A 17,179-nucleotide genomic window follows, 5' to 3' on the forward strand; every position below is an offset into this window, starting at 1 on the left:
TGCTGAAGGTTGAAAGTCCAATATATGTGCACAAAGAATATGCTCATCCAATATGGTAGTCCACAAATTACACAACGATTGGGCCACACATAATTGGTGGTACTCGTCTCCTACGTCCTAGTCCTACCAACGACTATTGCTGACACTTATCTTGTGAATGGTTTGGTTTATAACTAAATGGTTTAAATTAGGAGTGTCCAACCAGACCCAACATCCAACCCACCAGCCCAACTCAGCCCGAGAACTGGCCGACCCGACCCAGCAAAGGTCGGCGGCGGATCTCCGCTCCCAAAACCCAAGAACGGCGAGTTGGTTGACGAGTTAGAGCATGGAAAACCGATTTTCAACCGACCCGACCGGAAAACACATCGAAAAAGCTTTCTCCGCCGATTGAAGTAGTTTGCCGATCTTGCTAGATCTTTTTGAGATCTCACTTGATCTCTTCGAGATCCACCGAGATCTCTTCAAGAATCGGCCTAATCTTGTTGAGATCTGCCAAGATCTCTTTGAAATCCAGTCAATCCAGCAAAAATAAGCAGATTTTGGCACAATCCGGTGACAATTCGCACAGTCCGAGCCCGACTGGAAACCAACCGAAAAACGGCTACATCCGACCACCCGAACAATTGCCTTTGGTAGGTCAACAGCGGGTCCAGTTTTAGGAGACCCAAAGTGATCAGTTCGGTTCCGAGTTGGGCATAAACCCGACCCAGACTGACCCGTAGACAAGCCTAGTTTAAATCCATACTACACCAAACAAACATACAAAAGTTATTCCAGACAGTACACTTTTTTTTACTTTTTTTTTTCTATAGAAAAACAGTGTGTGCTAGTGGACTAATTTGGAGCTAATATTGGACTAATTTGGAGCTAAAACAATATGTGTTGGACGCATTTACCCATCTATCTTAAGTTGTAATGAAACACTAGTTACATTAGCTATTTATTTTCTCTTCAACCAAACAATACACACCTATTTTTTCTACTATTTTTTTTCTAAAGTTTTCCATCCACCCTATTTAACCTCCAAACAAACACACTCTTAATAATGTTAGGAGTGCAATTTTTTTTTTCATTTATATATTTTTACAATAGTTGACATAATGTAATATTATTTTTATTTGAGTTCACTATTTTATTATGAAGAGCCATAAAAAAGTATTACTAAGTTCTTAGACTTATTGTTGCCCATTTCGCCGTACTATACCTTCTTTCTTCCTCTATGCTGAATGAATAGCATGTGATCATGATGTGATGCAGGTCAAAAAAGGTAATCACATGGGTGTGTTGCTCTTTGCTTTCCAATGTACGGCCATCGGTTTTGAAGCAGTTAAAAGCTAGGAAAAATGGTCACACCAGACTGGGTTTATGATTGGCCCATGAGCTCCAGCTTCCAAGTGGGTCTGCTGCAGCATAAGTTGGTGGATAAACTGATAAATAATATGAGAGAGAGAGAGAGAGAGAGAGAGAGAGAGAGTTGGAGCTAACTGAGCAGAGCCATGTGAGACTTATCAAGGTAGCCCTCTGGGCATATCCAACAGCCAATCTCCTGACATCACTCCCACTTGACCATGCTGGTTTTGCTCTTGATAACTCTATAAATATTAATATCAAGAAATTCCTAAACTCCAAAGTCCTCGGTCACAAATATACAACTTCTAATACTAGCTAGTTCTCTCTATATCAATCAAATCTCATCTAGATACACTCAGTACTAGTTCTCTGACACCAATTGTGTATTAGTCATGGGTGTCCGTATGCTATCCATGATTGCCAATGCCAAGCAACTTCTCAAACTGCACTCCATCCACACAAGAAATCAGTCTGATGTTCCAAGAGGACACATTGTAGTGTATGTGGGAGAAATCCAAAGAAAGCGGTTTGTGGTTCCCATATCATACTTGAACCATCCTTCATTCCAAGACCTGCTTACACGAGCTGAGGAAGAGTTTGGATTCAATCATCCAATGGGTGGTCTAACAATTCCATGCAAAGAGGAAGCTTTCATCAATCTCACTTCTCAATTGCATGCCTCATGAAAAGAAGAACATAGAGCAATCCTCCAAAATTTTGATAATCTTTTGTAGTAGACTAGAGTAGTGGTAAACCCAATATATGACACTTTCCAACATGTAAATGAGTGAGCAAGAGAAAATTGCACTTACACAAAATCATTTAGAAATAAAAATTTTCTTTCATTTCAAATCTTATATACCTCCTCTCACCATCAGTTTCTGAAGCTTTATTGAGATGGACTTGCATTGAATTGCAGTCCCACTTCAAGGAAATGAGAAGCCACGAGCAGCGGTTCTTAAAGTAACCATGCATATCATTAAAATTTAGGAATGATCAGTTACAATTATCACCGTTTTTGTCCCTTTTGGTATGATTTGTGATTTGTTTTTTCCCTTTTAGCTCCCTGATTATTACTGCTCATGACTGGATCATTAAGGTAGGTTGATATTATCTATTTGAGAAATTTTGCAGCCAAGTTCCTCGGAAATGTCAACAGTACCTAATGAAAATTTGCATATTCCAATTTGTATCCCAAAACAAAGTTGAGAGAGAGAGAGCAGTGCCAAACATCCAATAATAGTTGTAGACATATTACATTTGCTTTATAAAACTATTAACATTATAATGTAACAGCTCTTAACATTTATTAACCCTCATAATGCCTATTGAAGAGGCCAGCCATGAAGCTGCAGTCAAGTGTAATAAGGTAGCATGTAACCTTGTAATTATACATCTCAAAATGGAAAAACATGCTGACAGTGCTCCATACCTACCCCTCTTTACATGAATTGGTCTTGAAATTCAAGACCGTGACCTTATTATAACTCTTAACACATTTCAAAAATGGACAAACAAGCTCGTACAATGCTCCATCACCCTTCGCTTTGCATGAATTGACCTTGAAGTCAAAGCCTATATTCACTTTATTTTCCTCAGCTCATATCATTCCTCCTCAAAATATGTAGAAGGTGCTTACAACATCTATGAACAAGTGTCAAGCTTCAAAGAATGGAGTGGCAAGTTATGCTTAGGACAGTAAGTGGAAAACTGTTGATAACATCAGCATCTGCTAGGAAAATTGCCTAAGATACTGTGAAGCTCTCCTGGCAGGAATCAATAAATATTGACACCTTAATCCAAAGATAAATCTCCAGTTCGAATATCGCGCTGCTGATGGATAATTTCTTTCCCCAGTCGTGATTGGGATGAACTCCAATCTCCTGGTTTCCCACTGAAAGGAGAATCCAGCTTTGGCTGAAACCATCTTCTCAAGGTTAGCCCATTAATTCTAATTTTTCCATACGATTCATTCCCTTGGTACTGTATCCCAAGTCTTCTCAGTAATGCTGTGATTGCCTGGCTAACCCTGTCATGGTAATAATACAAAGATAATTCAATCTAGGCACATAATGGATCTAATAGCAGGTACCATAAAGACTTTTTTTTTTGGGGGCGGGGGGGGGGGGGGGGGTGTTAGTAATACAGTATATTCAAATAGTACCAATTTGAATGCAACCCATACTAAGTATGCAGAAAGTATACAAAAAGACAGCATCAAAAGCATTAGCAAGCACATAGGCCTATATAGAGAAGAAACTATTGTTTTCACCACGTCCAAGCAAATTAAGGTTTCAATCAAAGAAGAATGGAGGGTGGGGCTTAGGGACATATGCTAACCTAGCAATGTCGTCTAAAAAGGGATGGAGGTTATCTTCCAATACCGATTTACTTATTGCAAGAATTTTGGAAGGCAAAATACTATCCACTAACAACCTTTATAGAAGTGGTGCAAAGGGGTGGACACTCATACATTTGGCAGAGCTTACTTGCTTCCACAACGGTGCTTGAGAGTGGCTCAATATGGCAGGTAGGTTCAGGAGAAGAAATATGTATATATTCAACCTTTTGCTTATATTCACACATTAGAGTTTTGAATGAAGATGCAGGAGTATTTAATAGATTCTTTCTAGAGGTGGCGTACTTAATCCTATCCATACCATTACCTTGTTCACATGGAATAGATAAAAGAATGAGGGCTTTTGGAAACAATGGCCGCTTCACGATGCATAGTGCTTATCCTTTAGCTTTCGCATTGCACCATGAAGAAATAATGTGTGAGAGCTTTAGGGGAAGAAACTGGAAAGAAGTTTGGGTGGCAGTGTGGGGTGCAAATATACGAGAAAAGTCAAGCACTTGCCCAGATTCCTAACCTACTAGACAGAATTCATATGAATATTGAGATTGGAAGAGGATGGGTGTGAAATGTGCAATGCAGAAACCAAATCAACCATTCATGTCTTGGGGAACTGGCCTGTAGCCCAGAATGTATGGTCTCTTAGTTGTCCAAGATTATGAAAGGCACCAGCCATTCAACCCGGATTTAGAGATTTACTAGCTTACTGGGATGAAAAGTTGGACATTGAGAATAGGAATAAGTTCTTCATTGTTGCGTGGAGCCTTACCATAAGCCAGCCAGATCATTACGCGGTCCTGATATCATGCCATTGGTCACCTCCATCTGCCGGTATGTATAAGATTAATTTTGATGGTACCATTTTTAGCTCCCTCAAAGCAAGGGGTATAGGGGTTTTTATGCACAACCACAATGGTTATATCACGGCAGCAATAAGCAAGAAAGAAACAGGAGGCGTTGGTGCAGAAATGAACAAGATATGAGCCGCAAAGAGAGTTCTTGAATTAGCCACAGAGATGGAAGGATTGAACGAATTATACTGCAAGGTGATGCTTTAGAGGTAATTCAAGCTCTAAAACGTGAGGAGAACCTGTTGCGCATAGGCCATATGATAGAAGAACTATAAGCCCAGCTTCAAGAATTTGAGTATTGGGAAGCTAGGCTTGTTCATAGGGATGGAACTAGGATAGCATACAGGTTAGCAAAAGAGAGCCGTAGGTCTGCACAGGAAAATGTTTGGATAGACACAGTCCCTCCCATAGTGGAGCAACTGTATTATGATGATTTATGTAATGCTCAAATATTACAATGATTGAAATAGTATTTTTTACCCTGAGGGGTTTATCAAAAAGAAATAATAAATAATTCATTCATATTTAGTCTGTAATAAAGGAAGTATGACATGGACAGGTTCCCAAAAGAGCTACTAGCTTCTTTGCAGAAAAAGGACAGCTACAATTTGTGTTCCAAGGTGATGGTAAGTGTCTACTTTATGATTTAGATTCTCTGAAATGAAACTTTCCTAATATAAATGTTGTTGAAAACTCAGAGTCCACAACAGCAAGTGAAAAACCCTTCTGCAAAAGTGAGTATAAGAAGCAGATATGCATGACAGTTGGGACCATCATCGTCACACCATGTGTCATGCACAATATTATGTGATTATATCCCTGATGGGGATGGAAATTTTAAGCTAGCTTAAAACTCTGTGATCTTTAATACAAAAAAGTTTGACATTTATCATAAACTTTTTGTTGGGTAACATGCTCTGCTTCATTTTTAACTAAAAATTATATAAATGTTGTTTATGCAATATCCCACCAATAATAATTTGCTCCAAAAAATTAGAATAATTATCATGCATATTTCTAATGCTCTGAGCTTCTGTATTTTCAAACATATGTAATATGTACACTTTCTCTATGAAATTTCTACAAAATGTGGACAATCTTTCATGAGTGAACAAAAAATTAAATGTGGAACTGAAACACATCGGACCTGCATATATTTGTCCACATGTTAATAATCAAACCTAATTATTTAAATATTCAAAAAATAATAGTTAATTGGTGTAGAATGCTATGATGGACATTTGTTTGGTCTTTAAAAAGCAAAGGCTATATCACTGTATGCAACTTTTTGGTTAAGTTATCCATAGAGCAAGTTTGTTTATATTGCCTATAAGCTCATACTTTTCTGCATGTACCAAATTTAATTAATCACACGTCTAAATTTCTTAACATACACACAATATACTTGAGTTAAAAGAAAATTCTTGTAATTGCACATTGTAATTACTAACAAGTTCTTCTCACCTTCCTGCTAGATTGATTGTCTTCTCCCCTTTGGGAGTCAGAAATTGTGTCTTCTCCACAGGCAGTAAAATATTTATGTTAGGTAACTTAGAACCTGCAAAGATTTCGAGGAGGCAAAAAATTTTATGGCTTAGCATGATCAGATATTATTTCTCTGTCCATAATTATACTTGTTCATAGGATAAAAAATATTAAATATTTCACCGTATTCCTCAATCAGAGAAATACCAAATTAACTAAAGAGAAACCGCCAAGATATAATCAAACTAAAGGGTCACTGTGGTGTAATAGTAAAACTCAATGGTTAGCTCATTTTAGCTGATTTGTCAACTTAACACACAAAGATCCAACTCAAGTTTCAAGCATATTTGACAGTAATATTGGTGTGATTTAATGGTAGAGAAACCAATTGGAGACACCAAGTTTAATGCCAATATTTCAGAATTTGATATAAAATTTAATAAATTTTTATTTATTTTTGGTCAATCTTAGTTATGTTCCAGAGGGTCTGCCTTAAGGAAATGGGACAAAAGAAAAAGAAAAAGAAAAAGGAAAGGCTAAGGGGAAAAAAATTAAGAAAGAGAAGGGTGTAATCCAGATAAATAGAAGTACTTAAATTCTTTTCGTTACCTCTAATGTACATTATGCAAGTTTAATTGTTCTTTACTACCTCAAAGTACAAAATATTTATATGTAGAAACAAATGTGTTCCAATAGTATTTGAGAAAATGAATAAGGTAAACTACTTTTAGGGTAATTCACACTAAAGATATAAAGCAAAGCTGACTTTTTTTTTCTAATAAGTAAGAGAATAGCTTATTAGAAAGAAGGTTCACTCAAATGTGAGTGCCCTTAAAGAATTATATACGAACACTCGTTAGGTCCAAAAAATAAACAATGGAACTAGATACACCCCCCATTGGAAGTACAATATTCAAACAAAGCTCTCAAAAAGCTATTCTTAATTAAGCTCTCAAACAATTACTATTATTATTTCTGAAGATCTTCACAAATTTATGCTATTAAATTACCTTCTGGACTTGAACTAACTCATAGGTCATATAAAAAGGAAAATAAATAAATGATGATAATTTTACCAGCAGCAAGCCGATGCTTGAGACCTTTCAAAACGGTTAAGAGATAGACCTGGCAAGTTTTTAATAGGATTTCAGTAATTTCAATTCATAACTGTCAAAGTACATGTTTCTTGCTTAAAATTTATACATGAGAGAGAGAGAGAGAGATGCAGCAGAATAAATTGTTAAGACATCGTAGTCACCGATTCAAGCTGATAATCACATGTCATGTAATGCAAAAGGATGCCATATATAAATAAAATAAACAATAAAACAGACGCACATGCATATTGATGGTAATCATATATAAAAAGAAAAACCAGAAATCATCTGAAAAGGTCTGATTGCTCAACGTGTAAGGTACCACTGCCAAAATATAACAAATCTAAGAGCTTCAATGGTTCAGCATTGAAGTACAAAAAAAGTTTCCAAAGTACTCTAGGAAAGCATATTGTTTTAACATCATGTTCCCTCCCCCATCACCCGCAGAAAAAAGAAGGGGGGGGGGGGGCTTTTTTCCCTGTTTTAGGAAGCTTTAATGGATACATAATTCTCTAGAAAGAATCCAGAAATTGTGTAGAAGAAATTATCACTATATATATATTTTCTACAATGCTAGAGAGAGAAGCTCACCTGAGCAGTATGAGTCTGCAAGTTTCTTGCATCAACAACAATTGGACTTTCTTTGAATGATACACAGGGAACAATTCCAAGCGAAGCAGCTTCCTATAATTTGATAACAATATCAGATGGTCCCCTATGAAGTTTCCATCGTAAGTAAAAAGGCTGGTTAATTTCAGCCCCAACTGACCTCAATTAATGAAAAAGCGCGAGGGTCATATTCTCCAAACCCATCTATTAATGAACACAGGTTTGAGCATCCTGATATGTTAACACTCACTCCCAGATTCTCTATGAGTCTATTTTTCAAAGATACATCGTAGGGGAGTTGCAAGCATCCCAAAACTTGTGACAAAACTTCAATGGTAGGCATTACACCAGCTACAAGTATGTCACGGTAAGCCATTAAGGCCTCTGAGGTCCTGAAGAAGGATTAGGTGAAGGATAATAGAAATTATTTAGAAACTCCATAAGTGTTAGAAAAGCAAAAGTTTCATGAAAAATGCAAGGGTTATAGATGACTACTGCAATTACTTCTTTTTTCCTTTTTCTTTTTTTGATAATGACTAGTGAGTAACTACTGGAATTATATGTTAGATAGACTAGAATGGAATAAACTGAAAGACACTAAAGAGGATTTTTTATTTGTTCATCCCAAGATATTCACCGGAGGTGCAACCACAAATATGTCGTTTTGTGATTGCCCTGCCTTGATTCAAGCACTTTCTAACATAATTTTGTAGTTGTCAAAGTAAGTACCATTTATTGTCAAGCAGTGGCCGTCTTGAGTCAAATGACAAAACAGGTTCACCACGTGCACAAGCCTCCTCAAATCTTCGTAAGCACATACCTTCAAAGAGCTCAAATTTAAAGGACTGTCAAATTCATTATCGACAAGAAAGATTACAATTCAAAAATATAATCTTTTAAGTCTTGAAGACATCAATGGGATTGAGCCATCTGTGACCTCTTTCCTTAGAGATCAAAGATAGAATCAAAGCAATGGAAAAGATGTTAGAGATTGCTATGACTTGAAGGCCATAAATATTAATAGAACTTTGACATGTTTGATCTCCCACATACTCACAGAAATAGGGTATTTAAATGGAGCACAAGGAAACTTATGCCTTTATTTTAGCACACATATATTTCTATAATCATCAAGGAATCATTCTTCTCATTATCTTGGTGATCAATCAGGAAAATTATTTTAAGTTGTAATTTATGCTCCCTTTAGATCTAAACAAATATCCTGTGTAATACATATTACTTGGTGAAGCCAAATGACATTTTACATTATTCTATGTTACCCCAAGAAAAGATTAAATTGCTCTTCTAAAGGGCATCAATAGTTACCAGAAGTGAGCTATTGAGTGGATGTGTTTTTATCACCACAGCACAAAATGTCACAACAGAACAGGATATCCAAACTTCACCACACAAAATTATTTTTTCAAGCTACGTTGAACACCATTTTAATTATTTGGGGAGTTTTTCAAATCTAATAGGGATAACTATCATTTTTATTTTTGCATTGAACATAAAATATGTAACCACTTTAAGAAACAAATCAATAAGATTTTAATTATCGAAAAAAAAAAAACACTAAGATTTTAAAAGGAGTCAAGACAAACAATTGAAATTGACAGAAAAGCTTTTGTCTTGTCCCTAAAATACATCACAGCCAGTATCACTTCAAATTTCATTTAAAAAAATATTTATATATAAAAAAAGAATCTACTATATCCAATGAGATGTAAAACACAATGGGTTTAATTGAGAGGAAATAATATAGGACCAAGAAATTAGAAAACCCTGTAAGCTTACCAATTATGCATCTACACATAACTATGTTAGGGCAAATCCCATCCTTTTTGGCTTGAGAAAGGAGCATGAGGCCTGCTTCTAGATCATCTTTTCTAAAAGAAAACAATTTCAGAGTGTCTTAGGTTTATAATGAAAAGGAAAACATAGGATTCACGATTATCATAGACATTTAAAAGAACTCTAGAACATTTACTTGTCACTTGCCACCAGAAGTATGGAATAAGTGATGCTGTTGGGAGACAATCCTAGTCCCTTCATATCAGATAGAACTTCCACAGCCTTTTGCAATTGATCCCCATCACCTGCAATGAAGTTTCACTATGTGATTTCTAGAAAATCCTCACCATACTTGCAATTTGAATATCTTGAAAAAAAAAACCATAGATAAAGGCTTACACAGGGCAGTGATTAGAGCATTCAATGTTGAAACAGTTTGCTTTATTTTCATAGATTTGAGATCCTCATATAGATCCAATGCTTTTTGCCAGTTTTTGGACTGAAACAAGGATCGGGCAAATTTGTCATTATCACTTCATAAATTGTATTGCAGAACTTACCATATGAGACATACATTGCTACAGGCTCCCATTAGAGAGCTATATGATACAATTCCAACATGTATTCCTTCGACCCTGGCCTTTTGTAAGATTTCAAATGCAGCCTCCAGCTTTCCAGCATGGCCCGCAGCGTCTATTAATGCACTGAGAAACATCTGCATGAAAGGACATAATTGAATTACCAATCTCCACATTCTGTGTGCAAAGCAGTTCTCAAAACAACAAAGCAATGTAAACTCCAAACTTAAATGACTACAGTCTCAACACAAAACCGAATTGCATAATTTACCATGTTAGATGAAAAAAGTAATGCTATAAAAGTACCTCATCAGGGACCACGCCCTTGCTAGTCATGTCACCATACACACTGATGGCAAATTCCCAATCACCAGTCTGGCTACAACAACTAACAGCAATTGTGTAAACCTCTGGAGTGCCCTTAATGTTATATTGATGAATCATCTTATATACTTCTCGTGCCCGATCAACCTATTTTTAAAAGAATTATTAAATTATAACTAGAAATGGAATGGATGGTGAAAGAAACAAGTTAGAAGACACATACACTTAATTATTGCAATGAAAATGACCTAACAATTTCTGTAATAAAAAGACAAACATACCTGACCAGCATTTGCACATGCCTTCATCAGAGCACCAACAGTGATATGATCAGGGTCTATAGGCTGTGTCTCAGCTCCCATTTCTGCTAATACATCAAAAGCACGATCCACTGCTCCTGATTGACCGCATGCAGTAATAAGCGCATTGAATACAACTCGATCTGGCTTCACTTTCTACTGCATATAACATCCTTTTAGAATGAGGAATTAATTGATCTTGCAAGGCAGAGCTAAACAAGAACATGCCACCACATCCTTGCTTAAAAAATTATTAATAAGTAAACATTTTAGGAGACTAACATAAGTAATAAAGAAATACTTTCTACAACCTTACCTTAGACCTCATTATCCCATAAGCACCAAATGCCTTAGCCACTTGCCCAGCTCTGGCACAACCATCAATAAGGGCTCCATATGTATGAACATTTGGCTCCACTCCAGCATTAACCATCTTATGAAACACCTACGTAGAGAACTTCAATGAATATTGTGAATGTGGCAAGCAAAAATTAAGACTTTATGATAATATTAATGCTGGACATCATATGGTAATTTATTTTTGTTGCTTGTTTATATATATATAAAATTGTTTTATTTTTTAGGATTTCAGGTTTTATTTCCTTGATTTCAAGTGTTTTTAAGGCATTCCTAGTCAAATTAGAGGTTAATGGACCCTTCAAAATGGGTTGCAATCTACAAAATACAACTTGAAATCTATTATCAATAAAGTTTTAGTCAATTGATTTTCTCCCATCTGGTGGATTCCACATTTCTTCCTTTTGAATTCAAGGAGCAGACACCCTCTTGACAATGATCGCAGGGTGCAGGCTTTCATAGTGACGCTAACGATGAGATTAAATCTATGCTCATTGATTTTGATTTGAACAACAATTGGAATTGTGTTAACAATAGGGATAACTGTCATGGAGATAAAGCTCACACAAAACCTATTGATAAGCACGTTTCATCTCATAATATTCTTAAAGATGGTGTATTTTATGGTAAATAATAATTTACTCCCCTGTGGTTGGGCAATATGAAAATTTAATACACAAAACTTTCAAATGCTTAATCTGACTTCTTAAGGTTTAGACTTTAGACTGAAAAATAAATCATTTGGCCTCCTACCAAAATAGAGATTAGGGTTCATTTTAATCCAAACTTTAGTAGTGAAGGCTTAGTTACTGAAAAGTTTGCATGACTAAATTGTGATACGGCTGAACCAAAAACTGAAAAATCTGTTATTTGAACAGAACACTAACAACTTCATTTTAGTTCAAACCTTAGGGAATCAAATGTAATACTTGAAAGTTTGTGAACTAAATTGTGATAGGATCCAAACCAAAGGTTAGTGAATTAAATTTTTACCTAGATTTTATGAGAGAATTGCAAAATTCAATTGTTGTTTTTACGAAGAAGACTTTCTTGCTGGTTACTTGATCTAGAGAATTTCTTTGAATATGTAGATATTTCTGAAGAGAAAAAGGTTAAATTTTCTTTGTGCAAGCTTAATTGGTAAGCATTAGATTGGTGGGAACAAATACAATTTCATATAATTTGATTGGATTAAGGCAGATTCATTCATGGTTAAGGATGAAAAAGATGCTTGCGATTATTTTTTTTTTTCGTTTGATAATGATATAATATTATCATACACGAAGTAAGATTATTGGCCTACATGTTCATACACAAGGAATTATTTTGATGCATTTGATGTTCAACCATCAAGAAAAGATAAATTTGTGATCAACAATATAGTGCCAAGTTTTGAAGAATATTTTGAAGTGTTGAAGAAGATCAAGTTTTTAAAAATAAAAAAATAAAAAATGATGAATTGAAGGTTGGCAAGTATACTTTTAAAAAATGGATGAAGAGGTCAAAGAGGAGAAGATATAAAGCAAACAAGACAGGTAGGATTGTGAGCCTAACAGGTGATTTGCAGGATATCATGTGATAGAGATCAAGAAGGCAGTTTATTGTATCAACAGACACTTTCTAAAAATGACAGCAGGTGAGGTAGGAAATCCCAGTTAAAGACCCTAAGAATTGATGGAAATCTAAAGAAAAAGAAACCAAGGAGGAAGATACCATACTTCAAACATTGCGTCAACTTTTCCACTTTTAGCACAAGTTGATACCAGGGTTGTATAAAGTTTGCAATCAACTTTCAGTCCAGCATCCTGGACAAGTTGCAGAACTTGGAAAGCTCCTAAATGAAACAAACATACATCATGAACTTGAAGCATATTGATAAAAACAACAAAAGAAAATGAGAATAAATAAACGGACGATGATACAAGAACTTACCCTCAGAATCTTGAGAACTTGCACACACTGACATAAGCATATTGAAAGTACTCAATGTTGGATTTGGAATCAGCTTGGTGTAACGAAAAGCTTCCTTAATAGCCTTTTTCCTTTTGCACGCTTCAAAAAATCTTACATGATAAACCTGAAACCAGAGAATTGGATGAATCTTATACCTTACATTAAGTAACAATTAAAGTACTAAAAGGATACAGCTTACCTTATTCATATCCAACAAACCCCTTCTTTCCATATCTTCAAGCAATTTTACACACTCAGTTAACCTAATACCCCATATCAGTATAAGCTCTTAAAGTAAACTACTTTAACAAAGAAATGCTGGTAGAGATTGAAAGTTTAATAGCAGTTGTGGTAAAGATTGAAAGCTACCTCCCAACTTTTAGCAATCGATTGTAAGCACTAAGTTGTTCAGAAGGATGACTATTGTCAGTAACATGCATCCCATTTGGCTGGGGGAACACAGGCGCAATTTTATAATTTTTTTTAGGTAAATGTTTCATCTCCCTGTCTCTTGGAAACCCTTTGCCTTTTCCAGAGTCCCCTCTACTGTGGGGAAGACCTTCTTTATAACTTGCAACCGGAACTTTTCCTTCAAAATATTCTGAATCAACACACATCCTTTACATCAAGTCAGTATAATGAGGGAAGTAATATGGAAGGAAGTGAGAAGTGAGACAGACGAAAAACTCAATGCTCAAAGCACAACATGAATAGAAATGAGATCAAACTTTCATATATATTATCTGATGGCATTACCTGCAGAATGAAGAGAAACCTGTGTTGTTGATTCTGCTCCTTTTAGTGCAGTGTTCCTCATCAATGAAGAATATTTATTGTTAAGAGAGGCACGAGGAGAAAATGATTTCAAAATACTGGGATTTGCTGTAGACTTTGCCACAGAATTGTTTGTCTCATAAAACATGTAAAGCTTTTCTCTACCCGATACTCCAAGAAAGGCATTATAGCTAATGGATTCATGCTCTTCACCAAGCTCATCATTTGGCTTATTAAATTCATTCACTTCTGCAGGTGGATCATATATGTTAACAGAAGCAGCACTATGCTTAATTTTAGACAATAGTGTAGGCAACTCTGAATCAGAAGCAATTTCCTCTTTAGATCCTTCCACTTGCAACACAGTCGTTTCTTTACCCAAAGTAAGAGGATTTAGCACACCCGATTCAAAGTCGCTGGGTGAAAAAGTTTGACCACTAACTTCAGGTTCATCTGAATGCAAAGACATATTAGCACTAGATGTGAGAACATCAGAACCAGGTGGCTGTATCGGTTTAGTGACAAGAGCCTCTTCATGAATCAAAGCAGAGGTCTGAACAATCAATGGGGCCTCTTCATCCCCTGAAGCATGGCCATTCTCTCTGATTTTATCCTTTAACCCTTTGCTTTCTTCCTCCTTGTGTTGCTCTCGAAAGCCCACATTCAGACCTTCAAAGACCCAGTTCATAACATCTTGTCCTAGTTCAGATAACACAAAATCCGGAGGTCCTGACACCTATAATCAGCATATAGTGAGCACCAAAGTACATTAACTTTTTTATTTTTTGAAGATACAAATATATTCAAACGCTCAATCAACTAAAGAGAAGTACTTGATTTATATTTAACTAAAACACAACAAAAAAAAAAACCTCTTTTTTTTTCTTTTTTCTTTTTTGATAATTCACTTTTTTTTTTATAGGTAATATTAGAATTATTATTGATGAAAATTTAAAAAGAAACATACAATGTGTTCATGAGAATGAACGCAACAAAGCACAAAACAAAAAACAATCAAGAGACTAAACTAAGAGAAGAAAAAAACTGAACAATAGAAGAACATTCTGTAAAACCCCAGCACCAAGACCAATAAAAAAGACTTCTCTGGCACAGGCCTATTAACTCAGCCAAAGACTTCTCAAAATCTTCAAAGGACCAACGATTACGCTCCATCCATACAGTCCACATCAAACATCTTGGAATTAAATTCCCAAGCCAATGGTTCCAACAAAATAATAATTCCGCCACAGAGCTAGGCAAGACCCACTGAATACCTAAAGCCTAAAGCATAAAAATCCATAAAGAATTCACCACATGACAGTGAATAAGGAGATGACCCACAGATTCCCCATTACACCAGCACATACAACACCGATTTGCCAAAAGGTGACCTCTAAGCATGGGGGTTTTGGGGGGGGGGGGGGGGGAGGGGGAATGGATCTGAATCACAATTATTCTAATAAAGGAGACCAAGCAATTCCATTGAGCTCTAATAACACTAAATTTAGAGGCTCTAGCACCAATAATCAACGTAGAAAAGAAAGATGGTTATTGCATAAAGCAAGCACAGAAGACACCCATAAATGGAAATCACAACTATATTCCCATGCTCAATCAACTAGAGAGGTGCTTATTTTATATTTAACCCAAAACACAAAGAAACCAAGTGGATAAAGGAACCTAATGAAAAAGCAGCCAAATTTTTAAACACCACAAGTGTGATCATAAATAGCTTAATCTTTTGGGACAAATAGTAATTTAAAATTTTTTCAAGTGATCTAAATTCAAACCCATTTTACTTGAAATGGGGAGATTTTATTTTCTGGATTTGACAATGTACAAAGTGCCATATTATTTAAAATTTTAAATGTTGTGGTAATAGATACACATTTAGATTCACAAAATTTAATCTAGACCTTGAAATGGATCCATTGCAAATGGAGTGGATCCTAATTTTTTCTCACTCTACTTAGTCCTTTTCAAAAAGCAAAAATTCCTGTGTTAAGTCCCACTTATTACGGGGAAATTGGGACCCACATAAAGGGTAGTGTTAGAATAAAGGTAAATTGACTAAATTCAGCTTTTTTTTAAAAAAAAAAAATGGATAAATATGATAAGATTAAACCTATGGTGTTCACTTCATGATAGTTGTTATTTATCGACAACCCAAGATACCAATTTTAAGCTTTTTATTGTAGGCAGAATTTGAATCGATATTCCTTATTCAATAAGAAGAAACTTTACCAATTAAGCTAATTGAAACCCAATCAATTCACTATTTTTGAATTGCATAAACTTTGTCATAGATGGTAACTTATCAACTAGCACATGATAGTGTTAATAGAAATAACGCAATTAAGGTAATTTTTTTTAAAAAAAATTCAATCTTTTTACTTTTAACAACCACTGACTTACGTCTTTATTATCCAAAGAGTGTTGCAAACACAAACATTTGGGAGATTCTTCAATAATTACATACATCAATTTTGTATATCATAAACTATTTAAGGCAAAGAATTCAAAGCAATATATAATTCATAGTTGACGGACCTCGCTATCGTTGTTCTTTCTTCTACAGCGATTGAGGAAGAAGACGGAGACGGCGGAGAAAGTGACTACGGCGACGAGGACGAGGACGGAGCGAGAATGGAGAGAAGCTCGGATGAGAAATCTCGGGGACTGGAATTGAAGAAGGCCTAGCTTTGTTCTTCGGTGGTTAGTTCGGGAGCGAAGTGGCCTGAGAGTTTGTGTGGAACCGAGGAATTCTCTGCGGATGGAACGGAGCTTGGAGGAAGAGGAAGAGGAGAAAGGAGTACATGAGACTAGGGTTAGAGTTTGGGGATTCGAAGAGAGAGTCACGTCCATTGGAATTTCGGAGAGAGAGAGATAGAGAGAAGTGAGGATAGAGGAAGAAGAAGAAGAAGAGGTTGTGGGAGTGAGTGAAAGAGTGAGGGAGATAAATAGGCATGGTTTTTGCTCATCCAGTTGCTGCTGACGTGTCATGGTGGTTGCTTTCTAACGGTCTTTGTCAATTTTTATTCTTTTTTCTTTTTTTTTTTTCCTTTCATCTATACTATTATTATTTAAGGTTTTTCTGGTTGGATTCTTTTTTTTTTTTTTAGTTTAAAAATGCCCTTATATTCTTGTATTTAAGTAAGAGCTATTCAGTAAAAATGTAACTCTAACTCTCACTAAAACATTACCTAAAAATAGGATCACTCTCTTATTAATTTTCAAATTGTTTTATCCACTTATAAATTAGATTCTCAAAATAAAAATTATATATATAAAAAATAAAAACACAGTTTTTTCTTTTGGCTAAAAAGAAGCCTCATCATATGAGGCTAGT

At 35.6% G+C, this 17,179-nt stretch overlaps 2 protein-coding genes across 4 annotated transcripts; one reads left to right on the forward strand and one right to left on the reverse strand.

Annotated features, from left to right (window-relative positions):
• Positions 1-1,316: 1,316 nt before the first annotated feature.
• Positions 1,317-2,207, forward strand: LOC142642500 (auxin-responsive protein SAUR23-like). The gene has a single exon (XM_075816866.1). It carries the CDS (start codon positions 1,746-1,748, stop codon positions 2,037-2,039), a length of 294 nt encoding a protein of 97 aa, XP_075672981.1. The 5' UTR covers positions 1,317-1,745; the 3' UTR covers positions 2,040-2,207.
• A 378-nt stretch (positions 2,208-2,585) lies between these two features.
• Positions 2,586-16,840, reverse strand: LOC142643549 (pentatricopeptide repeat-containing protein MRL1, chloroplastic). 3 transcript variants are annotated; one of them, XM_075818218.1, is made up of 19 exons: positions 16,381-16,840; positions 13,813-14,566; positions 13,426-13,657; positions 13,256-13,319; positions 13,036-13,180; positions 12,822-12,937; positions 11,063-11,191; positions 10,729-10,902; positions 10,430-10,594; positions 10,120-10,260; positions 9,945-10,044; positions 9,742-9,850; positions 9,549-9,640; positions 8,481-8,571; positions 7,912-8,143; positions 7,734-7,826; positions 7,122-7,170; positions 6,025-6,118; positions 2,586-3,382 (listed from the first exon to the last, which is right to left on the reverse strand). In XM_075818218.1, exons 1-19 carry the CDS (start codon positions 16,831-16,833, stop codon positions 3,148-3,150), a joined length of 3,468 nt encoding a protein of 1,155 aa, XP_075674333.1. In that variant the 5' UTR covers positions 16,834-16,840; the 3' UTR covers positions 2,586-3,147. The 3 variants fall into 3 exon arrangements, 2 of the variants coding, with proteins under 2 accessions (XP_075674333.1, XP_075674334.1); XR_012845882.1 differs by lacking the exon at positions 7,122-7,170; XM_075818219.1 differs by lacking the exons at positions 10,120-10,260; positions 10,430-10,594; positions 10,729-10,902.
• Positions 16,841-17,179: the final 339 nt, after the last annotated feature.

This window comes from Castanea sativa, chromosome 7, assembly GCF_040712315.1.
Source record: "Castanea sativa cultivar Marrone di Chiusa Pesio chromosome 7, ASM4071231v1".
Taxonomy (NCBI): Eukaryota; Viridiplantae; Streptophyta; class Magnoliopsida; order Fagales; family Fagaceae; genus Castanea; species Castanea sativa.